Source organism: Phalacrocorax aristotelis, chromosome Z, assembly GCF_949628215.1.
Source record: "Phalacrocorax aristotelis chromosome Z, bGulAri2.1, whole genome shotgun sequence".
NCBI lineage: Eukaryota > Metazoa > Chordata > Aves > Suliformes > Phalacrocoracidae > Phalacrocorax > Phalacrocorax aristotelis.
The window spans coordinates 66,044,160-66,069,829 of record NC_134311.1 but is presented as its reverse complement, the minus strand read 5'-3'; the positions used below and the strand labels follow the sequence as shown (position 1 = coordinate 66,069,829).

General features: G+C 37.8%; 1 protein-coding gene across 3 annotated transcripts in view; it reads left to right on the top strand.

Moving 5' to 3' along the window:
• GHR (growth hormone receptor) overlaps positions 1 to 18,343 on the top strand; it is a 131,209-nt gene extending 112,866 nt beyond the window's left edge. For 2 of the 3 annotated variants that reach the window (XM_075079531.1, XM_075079530.1), the window contains 7 exons: positions 1,216 to 1,345; positions 3,821 to 3,981; positions 4,999 to 5,177; positions 10,134 to 10,305; positions 12,374 to 12,464; positions 15,206 to 15,275; positions 15,532 to 18,343. In XM_075079531.1, the coding sequence (XP_074935632.1) occupies positions 1,216 to 1,345; positions 3,821 to 3,981; positions 4,999 to 5,177; positions 10,134 to 10,305; positions 12,374 to 12,464; positions 15,206 to 15,275; positions 15,532 to 16,494 (1,766 nt within the window). In that variant the 3' untranslated portion in view covers positions 16,495 to 18,343. Of the gene's footprint in view, positions 1 to 240; positions 356 to 1,215; positions 1,346 to 3,820; positions 3,982 to 4,998; positions 5,178 to 10,133; positions 10,306 to 12,373; positions 12,465 to 15,205; positions 15,276 to 15,531 lie in introns of those variants that run through there. The other variant, XM_075079529.1, reaches the window with a different exon arrangement.
• The last annotated feature ends 7,327 nt before the right edge of the window (positions 18,344 to 25,670 follow it).

The following is a 25,670-nucleotide window of genomic DNA, read 5'->3' as shown; positions in this document are numbered from 1 at the left end:
AGAGGTAGACAATTCCATGTGCATGTAATCTCACTCTGGAAAGCTTTCCAGGCCAAAGAGGAAACATTGGCATTAGACCTGTAAAAATCAGGAAAAAGTTAAGTACTTACTTTGAAAGCAGTGAGTCATACCCACAACTTTTGTTTTTATTTTTCTCACAAGGGTTGATGAGGCTGACTAATTGTAGGAGTCATTTCATGGCCCTACATCACTTCAGTTTTGACAAAGAACAGAAATCATTAATAGAGAATTGGCATGTGGCAGAACAGGCACATGCTCAGAGCTGTCCTTACATCTCTCAGAGCAAGGTTCTGTCTACACAATGTCATACACACAAACCTGAACTCAGTTCAAGGTAGATAATCTAATGAGCAGACACATTGCAAAGCTGCTCAGCTGGGTAAATACTAAGCTGTAGTTACTCTAAATCTGAGCTCTATGGTACCACAACTTCTTTAAAGCAAGTGTAGGGGTAGTTCAGGTATATCTGTACTGAACTCATCAAACACAGCACAGCCATCTGGTCAGAAGACACAGTTATCCCACTGTATTCAGCAATGGTGTGGCCTCACCTTAAGTGCTATGTGCTGTTCTGGGACCCACAATTTAAGAAGGATGTGAAGGTCCTTGAATGCATCCAGAGGAGGGCAACGAAGCTGGTGAAAGGGCTGGAAGGAATGTCCTAGGAGGAGCGGCTGAGGACTTTGGGTTTGTCTGGTTTGGAGAAAAGGAGGCTGAGGGGCGACCTCATTGCTCTCTGCAGCTTCCTGAGGAGGGGAAGTGGAGAGGGAGGTCCTGGTCTCTTCTCCCTGGGATCCAGTGATAGGATACGTCACAATGGTTCAAAGCTGCACCGGGGGAGGTTTAGACTAGACATTAGGAAGCATTTCTTTGTTGAGAGGGTGGTCAAACACTGGAACAGGCTTCCCAGAGAGGTGGTCAATGCCCCAAGCATGTCAGTGTTCAACAGGCATTTGGACAATGCCCTTAACAACATGCTTTAACTTTTGGTCAGCCCTGAAGTGGTCAGGCAGTTGGACTCAGTCATCATTGTAGGTGCTTTCCAACTGAAATAGTCTATTCTATTCTACAACAATAGGGAAGAAAATTTAATTTTTCATTTAAAATGCTGAGTTTCATTTTAACAGCATGTTAGTCTGGCTTATGGATTTGTTTAATATGTCTCCTTTTGTCCCCTGCTGTTTTTCTTGACAGACCTTTTGCAGTGGCCACAAATCAGCAAGTGCAGATCACCTGAACTGGAGACATTTTCCTGTTATTGGACTGACGGAAATTTTTATAACCTCACTGCTCCAGGAACAATACAGCTATTGTACATGAAAAGGTAATAATATGGAAAGAACAAAAGAAAGAGGAAAAGAGAGAAGTTGTACATTTTGCTATGCTTGTTAGCTCATTGCTGTTAATTTTTTTTGCTATGATATGAGACATACTGTTTTTAAGGGCATAAAACTGTGTTTTAAGTGCATATTTTTCAGTGTCAAAATCTGTTGTTAATTGTGAAGTAATTTGCAGTGACAATTGTTATTTGGCAGATAATTAAGAACATATTCTTATTAAATTTAGGTCCAGGTTGCAGGATCCAACACTGAACACTGTATGGCTTGGGAAAGGAGTTTTTAATAGGGAACTTCAGTTTATTCCTTGTCAGCCTAACTTGTACTCTGACATTTGTTATATCTGTGCACAGATGTGGAGTTTGGATACAAGCCCCTTTCAGATTTTTATTCAAATTTTATAAAGCTCCCATTGATCATTGTCTAGATTAAAGTCTGAACGTGCAGGTCCAGGTGGAAAAGCTGCTCTGAGTCTGGGGATTATGTTTCACTGAGCCCTGCTCAGTTCTGATTCACATTCCACTTCAGCTTTCAGGTTGTTAAAATGATTAGCCTGAAAGAGGACATAGCCATTACCAGTAATGGCTATTAATGAAAACACGCCTTTTGTTCACATGAATAGGAGGATGTGAGTTTCTGTTCCATCTAATGTACTGTATTTCAACCTCTTTGATCTACAGACACTTTCTACTGACGATGATACATTTGCTGAGCAAACAAGCCTAATGGCAAGGTTGGCTTTCTTACTTACTCTTCTGAGACCTCTCAGAAATATAGGGATCCAAGTTAAAGCCACTATTTAAGTGTAAATACTTAGCTGACAGTTGTCAGTGGTACCTACCACGAGGGTACAAACTTTACAAATTATAAAACTCTACAGTTAAGCAGTACCACATACGTAGAACAGATCGCATATTTCATCTTTGTGCTAGAAATTAGAATGCTGCAATAAAAGATGCAAATTGACCATCCACATTAAAACTATTTCTGTTTCAATAGGCAAGCAATATTTAAGGCTCAGGACTGAACTCTGTTATCTAGCCCAGTCTCCTACATAACACAAACCATAGTATCTAACCATGTACACCTTTATCAAGTCCTGACTTGGTAGAGCTACAGCATTTCCTTTAGAAAAGTGTCTGGTCTCATCAGCTAAGCACAAGACGTGTGCTTAGTGGAAGAAATGATTCTTACTCAATTTCTGTAACGTGTGCTTTTTTACTTCTTAAGCACCCACTCCAGTATTGAAGGCTGCACTTGGCATAATTGAATTAGCTTAATTCTCATTCTGTACAGCTTCAATGCCTTTTAGTAAGAAAATGCATTTATGGTATATTTTTAACAAACCAAGACTGTACTTTTTGAAAAGATCCCTGTTCATTCTATATTTGGGCTGACAGGTAGTATTGAGATAAAGAACAGCAACAGCAGATCTGTTTGCCGTAAGATTTGTTTGTCTAAAGTGACTTCAGAAATACTGAATAAATGTCTGTCACTTTTCCTGTAGATGAGTTCTAACAATTTGTTCATTCCCATTTTGCTATAACTGAAGACTTTTTTTTGTTTTGAGCCTGCTGAGTAGTCTTAGCTTGGCCATGTGAAAATGACCCTACACAAGCAGCAGTGTTTCTAAGTCTGAGAGGTCATGCCACTCTTTGTAACTCTGCTGGTTTGTCTTTTTTTAAGAGATTAAATGAATGTGATATTTCCTGCTGCATTTCTTTTCTTTACAAAGAATATTTATGAATTTTTGAACAGAGTAGAGAAATGTGAGAGGTTTCTTTCTAGTAGTTCCAAGTCTCTGTTTTAGAAGTTCTGTATCCCGAGGACGTTAGCCCTTCGTCACTCACAGCACTGTGTTTCTTCTCCCTTTGTTCACATCCCACAGTCCTGGGTTGGTTTGTGCCTGGTCTCCTGCAGCATCCACCCTTGGGCACTTTCCCGTGTGAGTGATCAATGCTCCAGTGCCTATATCCCAATTCATCTCCCCAGGGCAATGCACTGCCCTGTCCTTGGCTTTGCAGGTGGTGTAGTACTGATCTGCTGTACGGACTGGCTGTCACTCTTTGAGACTCATTAGGTAGATGGGCATCTTACTGCAATTTAACTTTGCCTGAACAGCAGTTGCTTAAATGCATATCAAATTTACCTAAGTTTGTGCTTGCCAGTAGTCATTAGCACCCACAAGCACAGCAAGACGTGCTCTCTAACTTTTCTTTTGGAAGCACCATCCAAAGCATAGAAATGTCATTCGCAGTACATGAGAACCTAAACTCATTTATGCAGGTTGCGTGGATGGTGGTTTGGTTTCATTTTAAGTCACGACCAATATTGACATGTTTTTCTCCCTCCCATAAAAGTTATGACTTATCAACAATGTGTCTTGTAAGGTCTAAAATTTTTACTTTATAAGATCTATAAATCTCTCTCTCATGTATGTTACATTTTTGCTGTCATTTTAGGAATGATGAAGACTGGAAAGAATGCCCTGATTATATCACTGCAGGAGAAAATAGCTGTTATTTCAACACATCCTACACCTCTATTTGGATACCGTATTGTGTTAAGCTTGCCAATAAAGATGAAGTATTTGATGAAAAATGTTTTAGTGTTGATGAAATAGGTATGCTTCCATTATGCATTTTACTTCTATATTTTTATATCACAATAGGTGTGATGCTATAAGCTTTCATTTTACTCGTACTGTATTTAAATTTTCCCTCTCAGAAAAGTTAGGTTCTAAAAGATATATATAGGAAGGGATTTAGTTTTGTGACACAGGTAGTGTGATCCATATCAGAAAATATTGTCCAGATTGGAAGAAAGCTAGAAGAATAAAAGCAAATACATGGTTTCTCTTTCAGAATACTGGTGGTCTCTCAAATGTGTGTTTGCCCTTGCTGTCACTCTGAGCCCCTTCTAATGGGTGCTACATCCCATTGTTCAGTGTGAGCAAGGATGGCGTTAAAATCTTGATTCTGCGAAGTTCTGGAACCAAACAGTTTTTTGTTCCTGAATCAACACTAATCTACAGAATTAAGATGTTTAGCATTTCTAAGCTAGAATTTGTATTTTTTGCTATATGAATTGTGACTGTCTGGGACTTTGCAGATGTTATCACTTGATGTATGTATATGCAATTCATTTATTCCTGCAAGCGACTAGAATACCTACCAATCTCTTTTCTTCAGCTGAGCAAAATTAGATTAATTTTTCAGATACCATAGTTTTTCAATTAACTTCTATATTAGTTACTAAATATTTAATTTATCTTTCTGCGTTACTCCAATTATTGTTTTTATTTCTAGTGGGAACTCTAAGTTTTGATGGAGAATTGTTTATGTCTCAGTGTTTTATAAGCTGCTATTGGGAAATGTAGTGTAATAGGTAATATATTCTTAGTCTTCTTTATTAGTCACTCAGGTATGATTTATGTAGCACATATCTACCGCCAATGGCAGGGTGCCTTCTTGTTACCAAACCTGTAGTGATTTTGCATTGACTCATAGGTTTAGATTTTAATCAGCAAATACATGGTTAATATGCTTTTTTAGTCCTGAAATCATTGAATAGTGTGTAGTAAGAATGATAATTCACATTGAAAACTGGCTGTTTTATTCCAAATACTCTGTTTAAACAGTACTACCTGATCCCCCTGTCCACCTTAACTGGACTCTGCTAAATACTAGTCAGACTGGGATCCATGGGGATATCCAAGTAAGATGGGATCCACCACCAACAGCAGATGTTCAGAAGGGATGGATTACTCTGGAGTATGAATTGCAGTACAAAGAAGTTAATGAGACAAAATGGAAGGAGGTATGAAGCAAATATTTATTATACAATAGTCATAGTACAGTGCAGGCTTGTTCTGTCCCTAATATTTTTGTACTTCTATGAAGATTTTATTATGCTAATTAGATGATACCTTGAATCTTAAACAATATACCCATATTCTTCTGAAGTTTTCTAGTAAACATTGTAACTTTATATGTCAGGATAGTTGGTACGCAGGATAATAATAACAAACCCTGAAATCCCTGTGTTAGATTAGAAAGTATAGGAATAGTCACATATATACAATTTTTTTCAAGGATAAAATATTTCTATATTGTTTTCCTAAACCTCAGCTATTTGAAACAATGCATGGTATTTTTAGTAGTTGGAACAGGAATATTTTGCTTGGAAAATGTCACCATGTCAGTCCAGATTCTTCAGGGTACATGTAAAGTTCCAATATTTATAATTATCAGGTAAAGTTGTAATATTTACAAATATAATTTCAGTAGATTAAAAAAAAATTAAGAAAAGCTTCAAGTTATAATTTAGAATTTGATCCAATAAGCAAATAAAAATAAGGCAGCATAGAAAAGACATACAGACTTCATACTAGACAGCAATTTGTGACTACATGGATAGTGCATGAAAATATAAAATATACCTACCCCAAATCTTTTAAGTTTTCTTCTGAAAATCACTTAACTTCTCATGTAGTTAGTTTTCCTATTACAGAGAAGAAATTGTACCCAGCTTACCTGAATGCATGGGCTTTGTGCCAGTGTGTTGTGGCATATTTGCATATGGAGCGCTCTCCATTTGCATATGGATTCACTTTTCCTGAACACCAGTTCAGTGTAATAAGAACATTATTTCAGAGCAGAAGCCTTTCTTTGTTTTCTTATTAATATGAACTGAGTTAACTGACAGAAGGGAAGCAGGTAATAGTTATGAATTTGCCTTGATATACAAAAGGCAAACTTGCCAGTTGAAACATAGTCAAACTGATTTGCTTGCCTTTGTTTGTGAAAGACCTTGGACCCCTCCTCACTTCTGATCCTTCTCAATGTTAGCATTTTCTGTTTATAGTACTCCTTATTAGTAAGTCTACAGCCAAACAGGCCTATAATGTCTGTAACTTTTCCTAATACTTACCTGAACTTCTCTCTATACTGTCTTAAGCTATGCTTACTGTACAGACTCTGAAATGAGTTAAGTTCAGGCAGTAAATCAACGCTCCTTAAGAACCTGAAAATCTGCAGAGTATTTATGGGATTTACAAAAGCAGATGGCAATACGGATACCTCTTTAAAAATGCACTTTTTTATTTTTTATAAGCCTTTAGGTATCAGTCATATAAATACCTTAAGAAAGCTTTGTTCTTGCTCCAGTACCATCAATAATTTCAGCAAGCCTTGAGAATCATTGTTCTCAGGAGAGCAAAGGTTTGAAGATCCGCATTTCTTCTTTCAGAAAACAGATAAGGGATTGCTGAATACTATATTTGCCTCAGGAAAAATAGTACTATAGATTATGTTGTACTGCAGCTGTATATATTGTATGTTATTGTGCCTTTCAGCTTAAAAGCACAAACAAGGCATAATCCCCTGAGACGCTACCACATCACAAAAGAGAAATTTCTGAACAAAAACTTGGTCTCGCCTAAGACAATAGCAAAACTCTGAATAACAGCATTGCAGCGACGATGTCACCCTTTGCATTCTTTGCTACAAATATCTTCTGTAATGAGTGTTGAAGCAGTACAGAGATAAATGTCTAGTTATACTGTCATTACTAGTTTTTTAAGTAAAGGATGATCTTTGACTGCTTAAATACACCATAATGCTTTGTACATATAACTGAAACAAAAAACTGATCTAAAAATTAATTTTTAGTACTTAAATTGTACTAAGTCTCCTCCTTACTGAGACTTGTTTGTAATTTTTTTAGACGTTTTAGGATAAACCTGTTTGGTATTTCATGTATAACATTAATTTTTTTCAATCCATTTACTAACTGAAAATAGATGAGTTATGAATTGAAAGAGGACTAAAATATTAATTAGTCAAGTATTATAATAGTAAGTTGTAGTGATAAGAAGATCAAAATTATTTTCTGAGAAACTTCCTGAAAACAGTAAAATCCCCACCCTCATATAGCAGGTGTTCATGAGACAGATCCAAATGTAATCTGGCTCACAGTTTGAAAAAATGTCATTGTTGATATTAGCTGCTTGCTGGGTACCTTTTTAAAATTCTACCCTCTGGTCTTGAAGTGTCGCTCATTACATTCACTAGTCTAAAAGTCCATCCACTCTTACGTCTATCCAGGTTTACTAGTCATGACTAGCGATAGCTATACAGACGCTGTGAGGCTGCTGTGCTTTTCAAGCAAGGTGTGAAAACACACATCATCTGAGCCGTAGTGAAGAAAGATGACTTCATAGTGAAGCGTCTGTCTATGAAGTGCTTAAAATGTATCTGTGATAGGGAATCTTGGAAGTTTAATTTTCCTTTAGTTACAGGTCATATTTTAGATTGGCCTGGTCTTTTCACTTATTAAAAAAAAACAAACAAACAAACAAAAAAAACAACCAAAAGAGACAACCCAGGCCTAGATCCACCTAATATGGGGTGAAATTGGCGATCACAGCTTAGTCCTCAGTGAAGAGGGCTGGACCAGGGAGGACTCTGCTGGCTGTCATTATCTTGTTGAATTTTTGTTGGAAAAGATCTGTTTCACACTGTAGTAAAGTATGCTTAGGGCAGGGAAGCATGGAGCACTAACTCCAGAGCTGAACACCATCATTGCATCCATACAGCACTGTGGCTGTGATACAGGGCTCACTAGTTTGAGGGGTGTGAAACTCTCTCTCCCTGCACTGCACTGGATATACAGCCTAACATCCCCAGGTGTTGTATGGGTGCCCAGCCCTGTGCTATGCCTACCCAGGCTACCTCTGAATGTTTCCCTGGTACTGCCCATCTCCCAGTTTTCACCATTTTTCTGTTAAAATTGGTGAAAGCCATTGCCTTGGTTGCTGTGTTGCCTGTCATGCCCGGGCCAGCCTCTGCCTCTGGTGCCCCCGTCCCCATGGGCACTATCAGCGTCCCCAGGGCTCACGCTGACTAGTGACAAGCTGTTGCTCCGCGGTCTGTGTTAACCCCCTCTTACAGGGCCAGACTCATGCAGGCAGCGCAATCACAGAGCTCAGCATGACAGCAGGTTTGTCACGTTTCTTTAGTATGGCAATCACAGGCATCATTCTGTGTACACTGACTGAACAGAATGCGGCAATTCCAGCAACCCAGCAACCCCAGAAACTTTAAATGAGTTTGCTGTATGCTGTCATGCATTTTTATTAGTTATCTTTCATCATGCCTCTCTCATATGTCTTGTAATTGATTTAATCCATACAACAGATGCTATTAATCTATTCAGTTCATGCTGAACCTTCCCCAGTCTATACATCTTGCTCCATCCATATGTCTTACATAAAGTTTTGTTAGTTCACTGATGTACTGGAGACATCTTAGCCATTAATCAATTATCTGTTCTTTAGCAACTCTTGCAATTCCAGGTAAACGGCTACAGTAATTTCACCTCATATTTTTCAGGGCTCTGATTTAGCCTGCATATGCTTTTTCTAAGTGCCACCATTATTTGGGGTACATAAAATTTTGTGTGGTCCAGCATCCCTAAGAATCTCCACTAATTGTCTCAGAAAAAAGGGGTAAAAAAAAAAACCAAAAAAACCCAAAACCAACCAACTAAAAGAAACCCAACAACAAAAAACCTACCTGTAAAACTTTAGTGTACTATTTCTTTGTGGCCTCATAGAACAAAATAAGTGAGCTGGACCAGAATATACTGTATTCCCTTCCCAACACTTTCCAGCTGGATAGTCTTCACATGTTAAAAATCTTTGTAGCATGGGGAAACTGTAATCCACAATCTTGTGTTCAGCCAGTAGCAGAGAAAAACAGTCTGCCTGGCATCACTGCCTCCTCCAAAATCTGACTGGTTGGTTCTCAGAACGCTTAAGTCTGGAGCCACCACAGATCAGAGAACTCCACAGATCGTAGCTACCAACAGAACGTGTCTCAAGTTTAGATTATGCAGCTACAGTGACTATAGGAATGTATTGCTGAAGCTTCCTCCAAGTCCCCAGTGACTGCTGTTTTCCACATATTTTAATTCTTAGCCCATGACAAGTTTTGCCGGTATCATACGTGATTCTGAAGTAAAAGAAGAATATAACATCTGCCACATGGATTTCTATTATGAGCACATTTCCTTATTTTTATATACTTTTGTTGGGCTGTTGGAGCTAAAATACATTTTCTTGGAGGAGTAATAGAAGAGAGAGATGTCACATATTAAGAGCTCTAATGTGACTTCCTACATAGTATGATCTGTGGCAGTTATCTAAGTATTTTGCAGTTAATATAGAAATCTCAAGACCAGCAATCTGATGCCAGCTCTCACAGGTCTCCATTATCACACTCAACAAGTGGGATTTTGGGGGCTATGCAGTATTCCCCAAATAAATACATTTTTAAGATGCAATAAATTAGGTTAGAAGACCTTTAAATAATTTTTCTTCTTAAAATTAATTCTGTTGTGCACTAGTTTTAAGATTCCCGTGTTATTTTAACAAGGTTTTTGTCATTGTGAAGTCAGTAATGTCGTGTTCTAACAGTAAAAAGGATTACAACACCACCTACTTAAGCTATGTAATGGGGGGCAGCTGCCTTTCTTCACTGACTGTATTTACAGAGAGCTTGGATTCTCTGCTTTTGGTCCCCAGAATCACAGCAAAGCCTGATGGCTCCTAAGTCAAAAGTAAATTGTGTGGATTTTCTCTGAACTCTTCTCGTAGTATCCTTACAGTTCCAAACAAAAACGCCTTCAAATGTTTATTTCTGAAATCAAGAAGCAAGGTAAAACTGCCAGTACAACTCAAACAAATAAATGACAGTCCTTCTGTCTTTACAGCTAGAACCCAGGCTCTCAACAATGGTTCCACTGTACTCTCTGAAGACGGGAAGAGATTATGAGATACGAGTCCGATCAAGACAACGTACTTCCGAAAAATTTGGGGAGTTCAGTGAAATCCTTTATGTATCTTTCTCTCAAACAGGCATTGAATTTGTTCATTGTGCTGAAGGTAAATAAGTGAAGTGCAGCGAAGTGATTTTATAACCATGCTGTCTTTTTGTTGGTGGTGTTTTTTTTTTTTGTCTCCTTACCATTGATGTTCTATGCTTGAACAGATTGATAATTCAGCCTACTACATGAAAATCATTTGGTGAGATTGAGGATGTACAAGTTCCGTATGCATGTTCAGAAGTAAACTCAGCAAGACTGTTTTACAGCTCATCAGAGAGCAAAAATACAGATAGCTTTAAGAATGAGAAATAATTGCTGTTGCATCTTATAGAGCCTAAAATACAGTTAAATCTCATAATTCATCATCTAAAATGGGCACCCCGGTAGTGAAGAGAATAATTGTCACTTCTATTAAAGTGCTATACTGCTGGTTAAGTTTGTTATCAGAATGACGTGCTTTTCTGATCTGCCCAATACAATCAAGGACAGTGAGTGTTTTTCTGATTCTTGTTTCTGTCTTGTACTTGTTTTTAAAGTGCTATCAAAGACAGAAGAAGAAACAGCCACTGAGCATTTTTTCTATCAGTAGAATGAGACAGTGCCTTTTCCTGAAGCATTCTCAGGTCTGAGCTACTAAATTAACTATTTGAAATATGAGCTCTTCAGCAAATCATTTTAACAAGCTGCTTCACTTCATTTGCCACCCATAGCTCTTATCTTTCAAAATCTTCCTAGATTGTCCTTTTTAACTCTTTGCATTACTAGTTTTCATTCCTAATTTATATGAACAGCTAATGTTCTGGACATGTGCATTATTTTATTAACTCCGGCTGCATTAAGTTGTCAAGGTTTTCATATGATTAAAATTAAAATACTATGAAAATCTAAGGCCATCCTACAAGCACAGTTTTCTTCAGTCGCTACAACCCAGATACAGCAAGTTGATTCATATCCATACGTCTCACACAGCAGCAGTGATCTGATTGAGAATTTATTTTTGCTTGTTTTGTGTATCATCCTTAGGAACACAGAATTAAAATTTAAATTTTCTGTGTTTTAAAAACTTAGATTAGTTAAATTCAAATGCAATGTTCTGACTTTTTGAAGCACCTGGACATTCACAGGTCTCACTGACACGACAAGGAGTTACTGTTCTCCATTAAAATAGGAACCTGTCTAACACAGACATACCCAGATAGGACTATACTCATGCCTGAAAACATGTCCAGTCAAAATCTAAGCTGGGAGCACAGTCTAAAACTGGTACCTGAATTTTTTTTTCCCTGAAAGGACATATACTTATGTTCACGTGCAGAACTCTAAAGCTTTCTGTGCAGTATTCCTTGGCTCAAAAAATGGGTGAAGTTTGTATAGAAAACTTAAAATTGGTAACAAATGAGAAGAATCTAAGACTACAGCCAGAATAAATTTCTCCATATTTTGTATTTTGCACTATCAGCTTAACTATAATGGAAGTGCCAGTATTTAAAAGATAAAACATTTCGTATATCAGCATTGTTCTTCATTCCTACCAAATTGCATTTCTTGATGACCTAAATTCTTTGTAGCCACCTGCAAGGTAAATAAAAGGGAGAATTTTTTTTTTTCCAGTTGACAGTTCACAACATAATTTATGTTGCCTTTATAAAGAAAAGTAGTATGCTTTTTGACACCACCATCTTTTAGTTTCTGTGAGAAAAGAACAGTGTGCCTATGATTTAGTATGCTATTAATAATGTTCTCTCAGCTTGGGTGAACAAGCAGTAACATGGTCTGAGGCATTATACGCCGTCAGGACTACTGGTAGCACATTCCAAGCAGGAAGAGTGTTCCTCCTGGCTGGTTTTGCTACATATATTGTCTGTACTAAGAACTTGTTTATATTTAAAAACTCAGTCTGTTTTTGCAAGGAGTCTCAGTGGACTTAAAAATGCAGTATGGAAACTATTGAGACCAAAGGATGTTTTTATTTCTGCTTAACACAGACCTTCACATTTAAGTAACCAAAAACTCTCCTATCAGTTTCTACCACTTTGGAATCCTCAGGCAATGGAAGAGAAGGTTGAAATTAAAGATGCAACAGAGATGTAGATTCCTGCTAACATGTTTTTGCTGTGTTGTTTCAGAAATTGAGTTTCCATGGTTCTTAGTTGTTATCTTCGGAGTATGTGGGCTGGCCGTAACAATGGTCTTAATCCTGCTGTCTAAACAACCAAGGTAGAGAGTTTTTATTTGTCCGGTTTTATGTACTCGTAGCTTAAAAAATAGGGTGCTTCAACTCTTTCAAATCTGGGGGGCTAGAAACTATTTTGAGGACTGCTTTCCATTCTCATAAAATACATGGATGCTGGCATTTGTACGTACTGGGCTTTCAGCAGTGGGAATCTGATTATGTTGACAGCTCCTCTTTCTTTTGCATTTGTAGAATAAAATGCAGAACATTTTATTCTACAGTATTTACATAGCTAATTTACTTAGGCCTTGAAGGGGATTGTTTTTTAGTCCATTCAAATTTTGTAAATACTATTTTTACCCACTTACTATTCAAAAGTTTCACACAAACATATGTCCATAGTTTTGTTTTTGTTCTTAGACCATTCCACTAATCTCTGACTATTTCTTCATTGAGCCAAGGGAAAGAGCTTGAGTCATAGGGGAATACTTGGTCTCTGTGGATAGACTGCAGTTCCTATAAATAAAAGGAATAAAATAAAACAAAGCACAGGATTGTGCCATTTATAAAATTACACAGTTGTGTCATTTATAAAAATGAAACAATGACACATCTATAAAAATTACAAAATGGTCTCAAAGTGAATTCATCCCCTTATATGTGTGTTCAGGGATAGGTTTTGGCAGAATCACGTAGCTTAGATGTCATACCAATACTGTTGTAGGTTGAGGAGCAACACCATGGTCAAGTCCCCGTGCACACATGCATGCTGTCAGTGGTCTTGTATATACACTTTAAAAATGAACACTGAGGTGTTTTGCACATACCAGCATAAAGAAAAGCCTTTGAAATGAAAACAGCTTGGTGCAGTTGGAGCAGTTTTAAAAAAATAATTTAAGCAAGCAGCACTGTGCTTTGGCAGAGCTTAATTTCAGGAAGCTACTCCCTGCCATAGCATCCTGATCCCAGAGTTGAGAGCAAGGCTCCTGACACAATGCATGACAAAAGCTTGATTTGTTACAATGGGGCAAGAACAACTGGCATGTGGGACCAGGAGTTCACAAAGGTCAGCACACTGGGCAAGGAGTGCCTTGGTCACTGAAGATCCTCAGGGCTGAATCGTGTCTCTGATCAGAGCTTATTTATATCTTCCATGCTAATCATGACTGCTGGAGGAAGATTTTGTCCACTGAGGACCCTTCATCTGGAAAGGTTTTCTAGACCTGTGTGCCCGCACCTTTTCCTTCAAACTGATGCACATGGTGGTGGGAGTGGCAATATCATCTGCAGAAGAGCAGGCTGCATAGGTTTCCAGTTGTGCAGAATATCCAGGCTCGGTTTCCTCCTGTATCTGAAAAGATACTCATTAATATTTTCCTGAACTTCGATCTCACAAGATCTGAACCAGGCTCCCTAGGACAGATGCCACAGGGTTAGACTCAACACTTTTAGAGTTGAGAGACACAGGTGTGAATCATGCAAGGCTAAGAAAGGAGCAGAGTGTAGTTCTCCTGAATAATTTCTCTAGGCAGTGAGTGGTAAGATCCTTGGTCTGTTTCGTTAGAAGCAGTGCCCTATCCTGTCCGAATAGCTGATTTGTGGATTCAACTGTTAAGTGCAAGTCTGAAACCGGTACCCTGAGAGCCCAGCCACTGCACAGTTAACACAGCCCCTCCAGGGATTAGATGGAAAACTACTGGATTTCTGGCTCTCATTGAGGTTTGCTGGGCAGAACTTTGAGGGTCTGCCAAAAACAAAAGCAGCTGGGGAATCTGAGCCTTCCATCATTAAGCAGAAGGTGCCTAAATTTTTCTCTAGCACTCCTTAACACTCCTCTGATCCTCTCTGGACCTCACCAAGGTCACTAACAACGCAGCAAAACTAGTATTTGGATTTGGATCTACCATTCCCACAGCTTACTTTGTAAAATAGGCAAGTAACCCAGTATAAAGTTGAATTTTCCTTTTGGAGCTACATTTTACATGTTTGCAAGAGAAGCAGGGAGGTAAAATGGAGGAGATAAGCATGACTTGCTATTGTTGGATTATTATTAATGAAAAATCATCCTTCTGTTTGGGGTTTTTTTTTTGTCCCCTCAAATACTTAGAAATGCACTTTATGAAGGATTAGAATAGTATGTATTTCCAGAGTATGTACATGCATAAGCAATTTTATAGTCCTTTCTCTACAGGGGTAAAGCCCTGTCATGATTATATATTACTTGTTACATTAATAATTCAGAAAACAGAAGTGTCACAGAGATGGCAAGATACTAGCCTAAATTTTTGCAGTTGTGTTTCTGCTTTATTAGTTAGTTCTAAAGTAATTCCCTCTTTTCACCAAATCCATTTTTCCATTCCCCTATTTAAATTTACTGGGCTTATGCAAGACTACTGTGTTCCTGAATAAAAAAATCTGGGAAACTCACTCTGTACACTGAGGCTGTATCAGGTTCCTCTGAAAATTATGTAAAAAGGGAAACTATTGAGAGAACTCTAGGAATTTACTCTCTTTCTACAGAGCATTAAATTATCAAAGACCAGACTCCAAAATGGATTCTCACATAAATGTATGTGATTTGAACAAGGAAGGCTGCAGAAAAATTGGGATTTTATTTGCAATGAGAAAAAACAATCATTCTTTTCCTTAGGACCTTGAAATTGAATCTTCAAACATTTGGATTTTGAAGTAATTAAATATAAACGCAATGTTAGACTCTTTCTTCTTTCTAACTTCCTCGAAAAGGACCACTGTCAATTAAAAGCCATAATTTATTTTTTTCCAGGTTAAAAATGCTGATTTTTCCTCCTGTGCCAGTTCCAAAGATTAAAGGGATTGACCCAGATCTCTTGAAGGTAATAATGTGCCCTAAAATCTACAGTGGGAACCACTGTAGTAGTAACAGGTGGCAATTGTTGTCCCAGGCAGAAAAATTTTGTAGGAAAAAAATTATGACATGGGGGTAGTTGCCACAGAATTAGTTTTCATAAAATACTAGATGAAAAACCTTGCAATTATTACATCAGCTACAGTTAACTTTCCTTAACATCATAAAAAGCACAAGCATTTTTATTATTTCTTATATAACATTCATTTTTTCTTGCTTTATAGAAAGGAAAGCTAGATGAAGTGAACTCTATCTTAGCCAGCCATGACAACTACAAGACACAGCTATACAATGATGACTTGTGGGTTGAGTTTATTGAGTTAGACATAGAAGACCCTGATGAAAAGAACAGAGTCTCAGATACTGAGAGGCTCCTGAGCCAAGATCATCTGAAATCACACAGTTGCTTGGGAGTGAAGGATGATGATTCTGGACGTGCCAGTTGTTGTGAACCAGATATTCCAGAGACAGACTTCAGTGCAAGTGACACATGTGATGCCATCTCTGATATTGATCAGTTCAAAAAGGTAACTGAAAAAGAAGAGGATCTCTTGTGCCTTGATAGAAAAGATAACGATGAGTCACTTCCAAGCCTTGCCGACACAGAGACCCAACAATCACACAGGAGTACTCAGTCTGAAAACAGCCAGCCATGGCCACTTTTTGCAGACAGCATTGACTCAGCTAGACCATTGATCCACACCCAGCTAAGTAACCAGAATTCTTTGACAAATACTGACTTTTACGCGCAAGTGAGTGATATTACTCCAGCAGGCAGTGTTGTACTTTCACCAGGGCAGAAATCTAAGGTGGAGAGAGCACTGTGTGAAGGCTGCACAGAACAAAACTTCACCATGGACAATGCCTACTTCTGTGAGGCAGATGTGAAAAAATGTATTGCTGTGACTTCCCACGAAGAGGATGAGTCGCACGTCCAGGAGCAAAGCTGTAACGAGGATGCTTACTTCACCACAGAGAGCCTTACCACTACCAGTGTCAATCTTGGAGCTTCAACAGCAGAAACCCCAAGTTCAGAGATGCCTGTCCCAGACTATACATCTATTCATATCGTTCACTCTCCACAAGGTCTTGTGCTCAATGCAACTGCACTGCCCATGCCAGACAAGGAATTCAACATGTCTTGTGGCTATGTGAGCACAGACCAGCTGAACAAAATCATGCCGTAGCTCCTCTTTGACTAGGTGTGTGCAGTATTTCACAGCAGAGTCACCTTGGGGATGTATGCTGAAACCAAAATGAAGTCTAAAAGTTTCTTGTGGTTCTTATCATTTTCTCTGAAATGTTGCAACATAAAATAGTCATCAAAATATTCCTATTGTGTTTTGTAAATATTATCTATTAATTTGTCTTGAGACTGTTTTACTAGCAGTGGCTGTCTTGTTCTTGTGGGTGTTGATTTTTGTGATACTAAACATTGAAATTACTGTGTTTAATGTACAGTAAATCATGCATTTTGATAAAGCTAAAAATCAGGTGGTTTAAAGTATAAGAATTTAGTAAAAAACATGCTGTTGGCAGAGATCTTTATATCAATAATTGGGAACAGAACGTATAGGTGAAAAAAAAACAAAAGTGGCTTGAATAAACACATCTATTTTGATTTATATAAATTAGTAGAATATATTTTAATATTTTAGTCATAAAAACATAAATGTTTTCTATTCTACTACACACTGTAGTTCAATTATGATAACCCATCTAAGGAATGTAATTGCTGCAATCTTAAAAGTTTTCTGTTTTATAAAAGTTTTGTTTGCAGCAAAAAGAAAAAATAGATTTTTACAGAGCTATTTTATACCTCCAAAGAAACCTGTAGAGAAATTTTGAAATATTGTAGAAACTTAAAGTAACTGATTCTATTACTTTCTTATGGTACCTAGTATAGAAATACACATTCAATTTAAAGTTTTGTATAAAACTTCAAAATGTACAAAATATTTGGGCAAATTATTCTGTTCTTCATCAGATTCTGGTTAATGCTAATAATATACTTTTGTATAAGCAGAATTTTGTTGACCACAGTATTAAACAGTGTGCAACTGTACTTTCACTGAAAATTTTTAAGAACACATAAAAAAGCTCTGGTGACTTAGCAGCATAATCTCTTCACATTTGACCAATTTCTGAAGCCCTCCTACAGCCAAAGGTTTCACTACATTTATTAGTTTGTGCCATATAAAGTCTTGATTAAAAAAATAAAATAACTTCAGGAGTTAGCCAGCAGTTCATTTTTAAAGATACAACAGGATTAAAAGACTTCAGTGGAGCAAGGGAATTTAATACAGTATTGTTCAGAAGTGTTTTGTTTTTTCAGCCTAACAGCATCTGCTCTGACCGCGTTAGGCAGACTTTCAGAGGGAAAGGAGAGAAAAGTGAAACTCACTAGGAAAGCTCTCTTTATTCTTACGTGTATTAAGAACTTGATAGAGCTTTGCAATGAACTGTTATTGCTTCAGAAGTTAACCTTCCTAGGCCATGGTTTCATCGTAGCGGTGTTCTTCTTGGAAAGCAACACAGATGTTCATTTCTTTTCTCTGACCTGAACAGAAGTGCATGAAGTGCAGTGAATGCAGGTCTTACTCAACTCATGATGTCTCCCACTGAACTCACTGATGCTGTCTTTGTGACCAAGGGCTACAGGACTGGGCCCAACTCTTGGGTGGGATTTTTAAGTTTAGCACGTACTTAATGGTTAATGTGCATTAGATATTCTGCTAATTTGCTGCTATATTTTTCTAACAGCTACATTATTTAGTTTCATATAAAATTATTAGATGATAGACACTAATGCAAGTAATGCCTATGTGTGTGTTTGGAAGAAGTTTCTTACTCTGTTTCTATTGCCAAAAGAGTTAAATACCTCAGTCAAACTCAGAATGTCATTTTGGTACTTTACCGTTCACACAAGCCATTATATGCCGGTCAGAAGATGTGTCTTTCAGTTTCTATTTAACTTTCCTTTTGTCAGTGTTTTGTTTGTTTTTTCTCAAAGTTTAATAAATGTATTGTCTTTGATCTGTCCTGATGCAATGTGTTTTATTGCAGACAATTTTTTTATGAAAAATAGAGACTTTATTAGGAGTAATCAAGTATTTCTCATTGAGTAAAGGAGAATGCAGCTTTCCCGAGAATAGAAGCAATGCCTAATTAAATCAGTGTTTTAACTGATTGATATGTATATAGTTAAAAATAGAAGCACAGACCTAAATTTACAGATGGAGATAGGACATGCTGTACCCAGAACTGGCCAAGACATGTGTTACTGATTTAGCAGACCAGTTTACCTTTGGCCGGAACAGCCTGTGGTTGCAAATAAATGAGGTGCACTAGTTCAAGATATACACCTACAGTTGTATCCACAAATCAGACATTCTGACAAACCTTGATAGTTACTTGTAGTTGCTATAGTTAAAACCTAGCAGTATATGAACCCTGAAATGCCAGAAATGTCAAATACTCTGTCTCTGTGGAAGTTACGTGCTGTTGGTTAATGAGCTAAACTGATTCAGCAAAGTCCCGGATGAATACTGGGGAAGAAAGGCAGGACGACATGGCCAAGAGCAAAGGAAGGAGAGGCAATAGTGATCTTCCCAGGAATATCTTCTTGGCAAAAACAGCTCCCTCATGCAGCTTGCTTACGCAGACAAGAAACAGGAGGGATGCACAGCTCAAGGTAGGTGGATGTTTGCAGGGACATAGTGTAATGACCTCTTCTGGTGGTTGCTATCACCTAGGTCAGCCTAAAAGGACTGTGAAAAGCCAGTTTGAGCTCCTTCCCACCTCCAGCAGCAGTGCAGCTCAAGTAATCCCATGCCTAATGACTGCAGTCTGTGTAGATTTCACATGTGGGTGTTTAGAAAATAAATCTAAGTGCCAGATTTGTGGTTGTCTCTGAACTTTACATTTTATACTGGCAATCCACTGTGTTCCTACAGAACACAGCAACCTATTATTTCAAGATATGATGCACTTGCCAGATACAGAAAAGCTTATATTACATGATTGCAAAGCAACTGGTTATTTACTTCCACCTTTTCTTTGAAGTGAGAGAAAATACATCTGTGCTCTACAGAAATTAGCTGTAGGTGGAGCTGTAGGAGTGGTCAGTAGTATAATGGAAAGCAGATGCAGCTATTAAAATCAATGCAGCTATTAAAATCAATGCATCTAGTAAATTGCCACAAATGTTTGACAGGTTTAATTTTTTTCACTACAGGCTTTGGTATTTCTTCTGCATAATATGAACTTCTTTATCTTAATATATGAAATTTAGCTGACTAATGATACATTAGCTTCCTGAAGTTAGAGAAAGAAGAGGATCCTTCCACATCATGTTGCAAATTGTGAGAGACCATAGCTGAACTCCCCTCCTCCAGACTGGAAGGAAAAAAAAGTCTGCCGAAGGCTTAGTGAGAGTAAAAGCGAAGTTGAAGAGCTGACAACTTTCTGTAGCTTCCTGTCACAGGTGCTATGAATGATGCTTCCACTACTGTCCCTGGTCTGCTTTGAGCCCATGCTGAAGGAAATGAAATCTGTTCCATAAGAGCACCAGAGGCCTAGGCATGCCAGGAAACTGATCCCTTATACTTTTTTCTTCAATAGTAAATTTAACAGAACATATATTTTACATATTTTTTCACTTGCATATGAAACCTTATCATATTATACCAGAAAGACATGAAGTATAGAACCATACAGTGTCACAATCTCTAGTTAGAAACAAAGGAAATACCAACCTTGCCCTTCTGAATAGAAAACTTCAGGAACTAATTCTGTGAGCCAGCTAAATGTACTTTCCTTGGAAGAGTAAGGCACAAGCTTGGAAAGTTACCAAAGACAACATAATTCCTAGCAAAACTCTGCTACCAAATGAGTGGGTCCAACCCTTCTTCAACAGCCATCTGAGCGCCATATGCTTGCTACCCAGAGATGTTACAATCATTATGAGCACCCTGCCCTCCATCTGCAGCCTAGGTGTGTGGGATTCCTTAAGCTAAGTTTTTACCTATGTGTTAGAATTCTTTCTTTGTCACAGCATTTTTTTTTTTTGATGGAATCAGAAAGATTTGCTTGTGCCTTGAAATGCCATGAAAACTTCTAAGTGAAACTTCCTGAGCCAAACTACTGATGGAAGAATGTGGAACTCTGAGCAAGGACCTGTGTTAATTGCAGTTAGATTTGTAAACCTACGCTAGGTAGTAAATGCAATATTTTATTCAAGTGTAGTTCATACAATTTGTAGAAGTAGTCAGACTACAAGAACACACTAGCCAAAGAATGACCTATTTTATGAATAGCCCTAGGGACACAAAGTCTCTTGCTTTTATAGTGTGAATAATGCCAAAGTTGTGTCACTTTCTTCAGAATGTGATTAGTATTAATTAGCTGATTTCTATCAATCACCAATCAATTATAACAACCTTCTGAATTTACTTCACTGAGGAATGTATTAAATGACTACTTAGAAGCAAAATGCATGCTTTTAGCCTGGCACTGATAGTTGGGCACTGGCACAAACAGAAATACCAGAAAACAGAAGCATACATGTCTTCACAAGTTGTCTTTCTGCTTCCATAGTGTAGTAAACGGTGCTTTGGGCACAAGCATTCCTTTCTCACAAGACTACCTCACTATTTAACTTCCATAGAAGAAGGGCTAATAGTCAGTGGAGGGAAAAGTCAGAAACAAAAGAAAGCAAACAAAATACTGTCCAAACAGACTCATTTGGATAGGGTCAATTAGACAAGATTTGGTAACTCTGGAAAACATAGTCACTAACAAACAGTATGTTCTTACAGGGTACTAGATGTAGTTAAGAAAATATGCTCTGCCAATCTGACACATACGCAAACAGTTGTGTGGTTCAAACCCTCACTACCACCCTGATTTTTTTCAGGAGTACAAGAAAACTAGGTCAGAAGTTCAGCACTACTTTAAAAGTACAAGAGGTCCAGAATTACAAACAAGTTATAATAATATAAATGTTATAATTGAAAGTATAACAGCTTGACCCATCAGTATGTCAACAGAAAGATAAATCTGATGTAACTGGGAAAGAAAAGGAATGCAGGCTAGCTTACTTAGGAAGCCAGTGGAAGCAATACAATTACTTCTCTTGACTTCATCCTTCTTTCTCTATTGCTCTTCAACCCTAAGGTTCATCAGCCTTCTTTGTCATATCCTATTTAAACTGGATAGTATATCTACCTGCTAAATGCTTTGAAGCAAAGAATGTTTTCTGTAGTCTCACACTGTGACTTGCAGGACAGCTCCGCCATGGTTGGAATGCTGACATGGCTGCAGTATAAATGGTGAAGAGTAAATCGTAAAGTGAAAATCTTTTGAGGAGAAAATTATTCTGGTGACTTCAAGTTTTACAGAAGTAAATCGTCAAAATCAACAATCTGTTTTGCATAATCGTGTTCTCTCTGAAACTGACTCCAGATGACATTGATACACTCTGATGAAGAATGACTGCTGAAGAACTCCAGGCATAAGAATATCTGAATCTCCCTGTGTGTGGATAGACACTTTGTTCCCTGCAGCATAGATTAAACTTCTGTATTAATGTAGTTACATGATTCAGTATAGGTATGTGATTTCTGTTTAGGCATATGTATATGCTTGAGAAAATTTAAACAAGGTCAACATAAATGAGCACCTGTGTCAGACAAAGAGCGAACAAGCTGTGCTACAAATTAATGTTTTCACTCTGCTTGCCTGATGGTTGAGACTTTTAAAACAAAAATATTGTTCTGACAAGCTAAATGACTGCAAAGGTCTCTTAGGCTCTAATGACACGAGGCACTTTTTTCCTCTTGTAAACAGCACGTATCAGTCTGTCTACGCAACAAAGTGCTGGAACATGCTGTCTACCTTCAACACCATATGGCTAAATATTTTATTAAAAGTTATGCTGCACATGAACACAGGCTATTCCAGACAAAGACTTGTAGATAGCATGATACAGTGAGCTGGTTTTCCATCTGTAGTCATTTAGAAAGTTATTTCAGAAAGCAAACCAAAGCCCTTTTAAGTTGAGCATGTGGTACAGCTAACAGAGAAGATGATTGTGTGACTTTTAGATCTGACCCTAATGAGTCCTTCTGGAGATTATGAACTCCAGGTTTTTACGGAGTCACAGAACAATACACATTTTTTGAGATTTCATTTCCAATTTACCTAGTGTTTACCTTCCCTTTTTTCAGTTCATCCTGCATCACAGAACACTCCTGTTGAGATTACAAGAATCTGGGATTCATATAAGCAACAGCAGAATTTTACTGCCTACCAATGTCCTATTACAAATAATTAAACTTGTATTTTGATACATACTGTAAACACTAATGCTAAGCCATTATTTTTTCAATTACTGAAGCTCTAAAGCAAAGGTTAGGTCATCCTTTGCCAAGCAAAAAGCCACAAGTACAGAGGAGAAAAATACTTTGTGGAAGAACATTTCTGTTCAGTTCCTGAACAAAATAACATCTCTAGCACGTGCTGAAACTAAGTGGCTTTTTACGTTGTTTGATGGCTCCAAATATGAGGGTAAGGTCACATATGTAGTCTCTTCTTTTTTTTTTTTCCTAAGACCTCCACCCTAAGACTTAGGCAACAAACATGCATGAGTGACAGTAACATGCAACCAACTACTTTTACTGAGGTTACTTTAATGGCTATACTTATTGTTTTAATATATATGTTTACCTACACACTTATACATATTTCTTTACAAATTTAAATACCTTCAAATGTGTTCTAGTATATTAATCTACTTAATAAACAGGTATTTGTATGTATTTGTGTATATTTGTATGTTTTCATCCTTCGGAGAAATGTAGAACATTTTGGAGGACACAACTGAAATGGGTGCTTATATACCAAAAATCCCTCCTGACAGACAGCTTTCACCTCCTGAACCAGAAAAATAAACCCTTTTAGCAAGAGGAATACAGCATGGCAATCAGTATGCTAGTGCCCAAGATGCACAATAGTACAATTTATCCCCCCATCTTACTAAGCTACTATGCAGCCTGACACTATAGTGTGTTAAACACTGTGCTGAGTGCTCTAGCAGTCTAGGGCAGTCTAGGTTAAAACCTATGCTCTTCTTTCCATTTGCTCTTCAAAGAGGAAAATAATAATTTTGTAAACTAAGTTGAATCTTGCAAACCTTAACTCTGTAAATGTAGCTGACGTATTCCTCTGATATGACTGGGGTTGCAAGGAAGCATATTAAAGACCATCAAAATGTAATAATAACATGAAGATCGGTTTAAAAATTACTCAAGCCTATGTCTAACCATGAGATTTTAAACTTACACAGATGATGCTGTTTGTGAGAAAGAGAATAGGAAACATGGCTGGGACTGCCATGTCATCGGTCTTTGTCAGAGAAGCTGCTCTTACAGGGATGCTCATAAGGGAAATAAAAGGCAGTTATGTTCTCCATGTGCGTTGAAAATCCCCTAGGGGTTGCACTGCATTAATACAGTCCGCTTCTGCCAGAAAGGACCTCCCTACTTGCCCAATACATGGTGGCTGTCAGACATTTTCTCAGTGAACATCAGGCTCTTGAACTCTCTTGCCAGAGAAGTTACTACCCTATAAAAAGGCAAAAAAATAGCATGAACTCTAAACGAACTATAGAAAAACTCTCATGTTTTGGAAGCTTACAGTACTAAACTGCTTACTAGTTTAGCAGCAATATTTTAAAAGCTAAAACAAAAGAATATTTGCTAACTGCTAAACCTATTCTAAGTTAAATATTCTTCCCCTGTCTTACAGTAGTTTTGTTCCATGTATTTCTGCGTCAAAATCTGTCAGCCATTTTTCCCTCAAAGGTTTTTTTTTCTGCATTTTTTTCCCAGACTGGTCATAGTATCACCCTCCCAGTGGTTAAATGACATAGTTACATATGGGTCATTTAGCACAGCCATTACTGCAAATATAACATATGGACACAGGGTAACATTTTTGCTTAATCATGAGAATTGGATTTCAGTCTTCATTCCCTGTCTTACTGTGAATGTAATCTATAAAATAAAACCACCGCTAAATAATTAACACAAAAAACCAGTCTGCAGTACACTGTCGTTTACTGTTCATTAAAATCCTCAACACTCAGAGTTTGTTGGGTTTTTTTGACTTTAGAGCAATCAACAGTAATTGTGCATCTGTTTCCATGCCTAAGACAAGCACTTACTGCCAGGACATTTCACTGTCATAGTGCTATGACTAAAACACTGATCTAGTCTTCTCCAACAAATAACGTTATTAAACTTGGAAATTTTTTTTCTTTAAGTACCAAACCTTTTGAACAGGTTTTTGGTGGTACTGCCGTTTTCAAGGACAACCAAAAGTGTGTAACAGATTTAGTAAAAATTGGTCAACGAAGCAGGGAAAGTGAGCTAGAAGACATGAGCAGCATGTACTGAGTTCACTGGGAGATGACAGGAGTACCCCTTTCCCTATTAGTAGCCATCATCGTGACACACTTGGTGTTCCAAGTCTGGTCCATGACTATGACAGTCTTTTCCTCCTTGTACCTCAGCTGCAGATATTCTATCCACAAAAATTATTTTCAACACTTTTTCTATGTCTGTGGGTGGTGGACACCAACCCTCAGACATTCTGATAAAGCAGTTGCCTGCAAACAGCATTCATGACCATGACTGGTAAGTTATTATTTCTCTGGACATGCTTAGGCATGACAGGTCCTGCATGGTCCTATGGCTTCTGATCTGCATATCAGGCAGTTCTGCTCTTGAGGACAGCCTCAACAAGCATTCAGGATATAACATCTTACCTCTCCATTACAAACAAAACCAGATCATCTGAGAATGCTATGACATATTTAGCATTTCTGAGAACAAGTCTGTTTATTCTAGCATGCAAACGTGGCTCTACGAGTGTAATTCTACAGCCTGTTTCTGAAATAACCTAGTCCATAAAGTAAACTAACAATTGTTTCTGTCTAAGTCCATGCCTATAAAACAATTCCTCTTCACATTATACCATAAGACAATCTTTTCCTTGAAGATATTCCAAACTCAACAAGGCCATGGGCGACCCATTCTAGCTTTGAAGGTGGCCCTGCTTGAAGAAGGGGTTTGAACTAGGCAAGCTCCAGAAGTCCCTTCCAAACTAAATTATTCAGTGATTCTTTTAAGTATTACAAACAGTTGCTCACCCAGCGCTACCAACCCTGAAACCTAGTTATGGTCATTTAGATGACAGAATTATTCATGTTTTTCTGTGAAGTCTTCAGCAAGGGTATCTAGCGAAGAAGCCTGTTCTACAGTTGCAAAACTTAGGGATATGAACCCAACTGCTGAAGAGT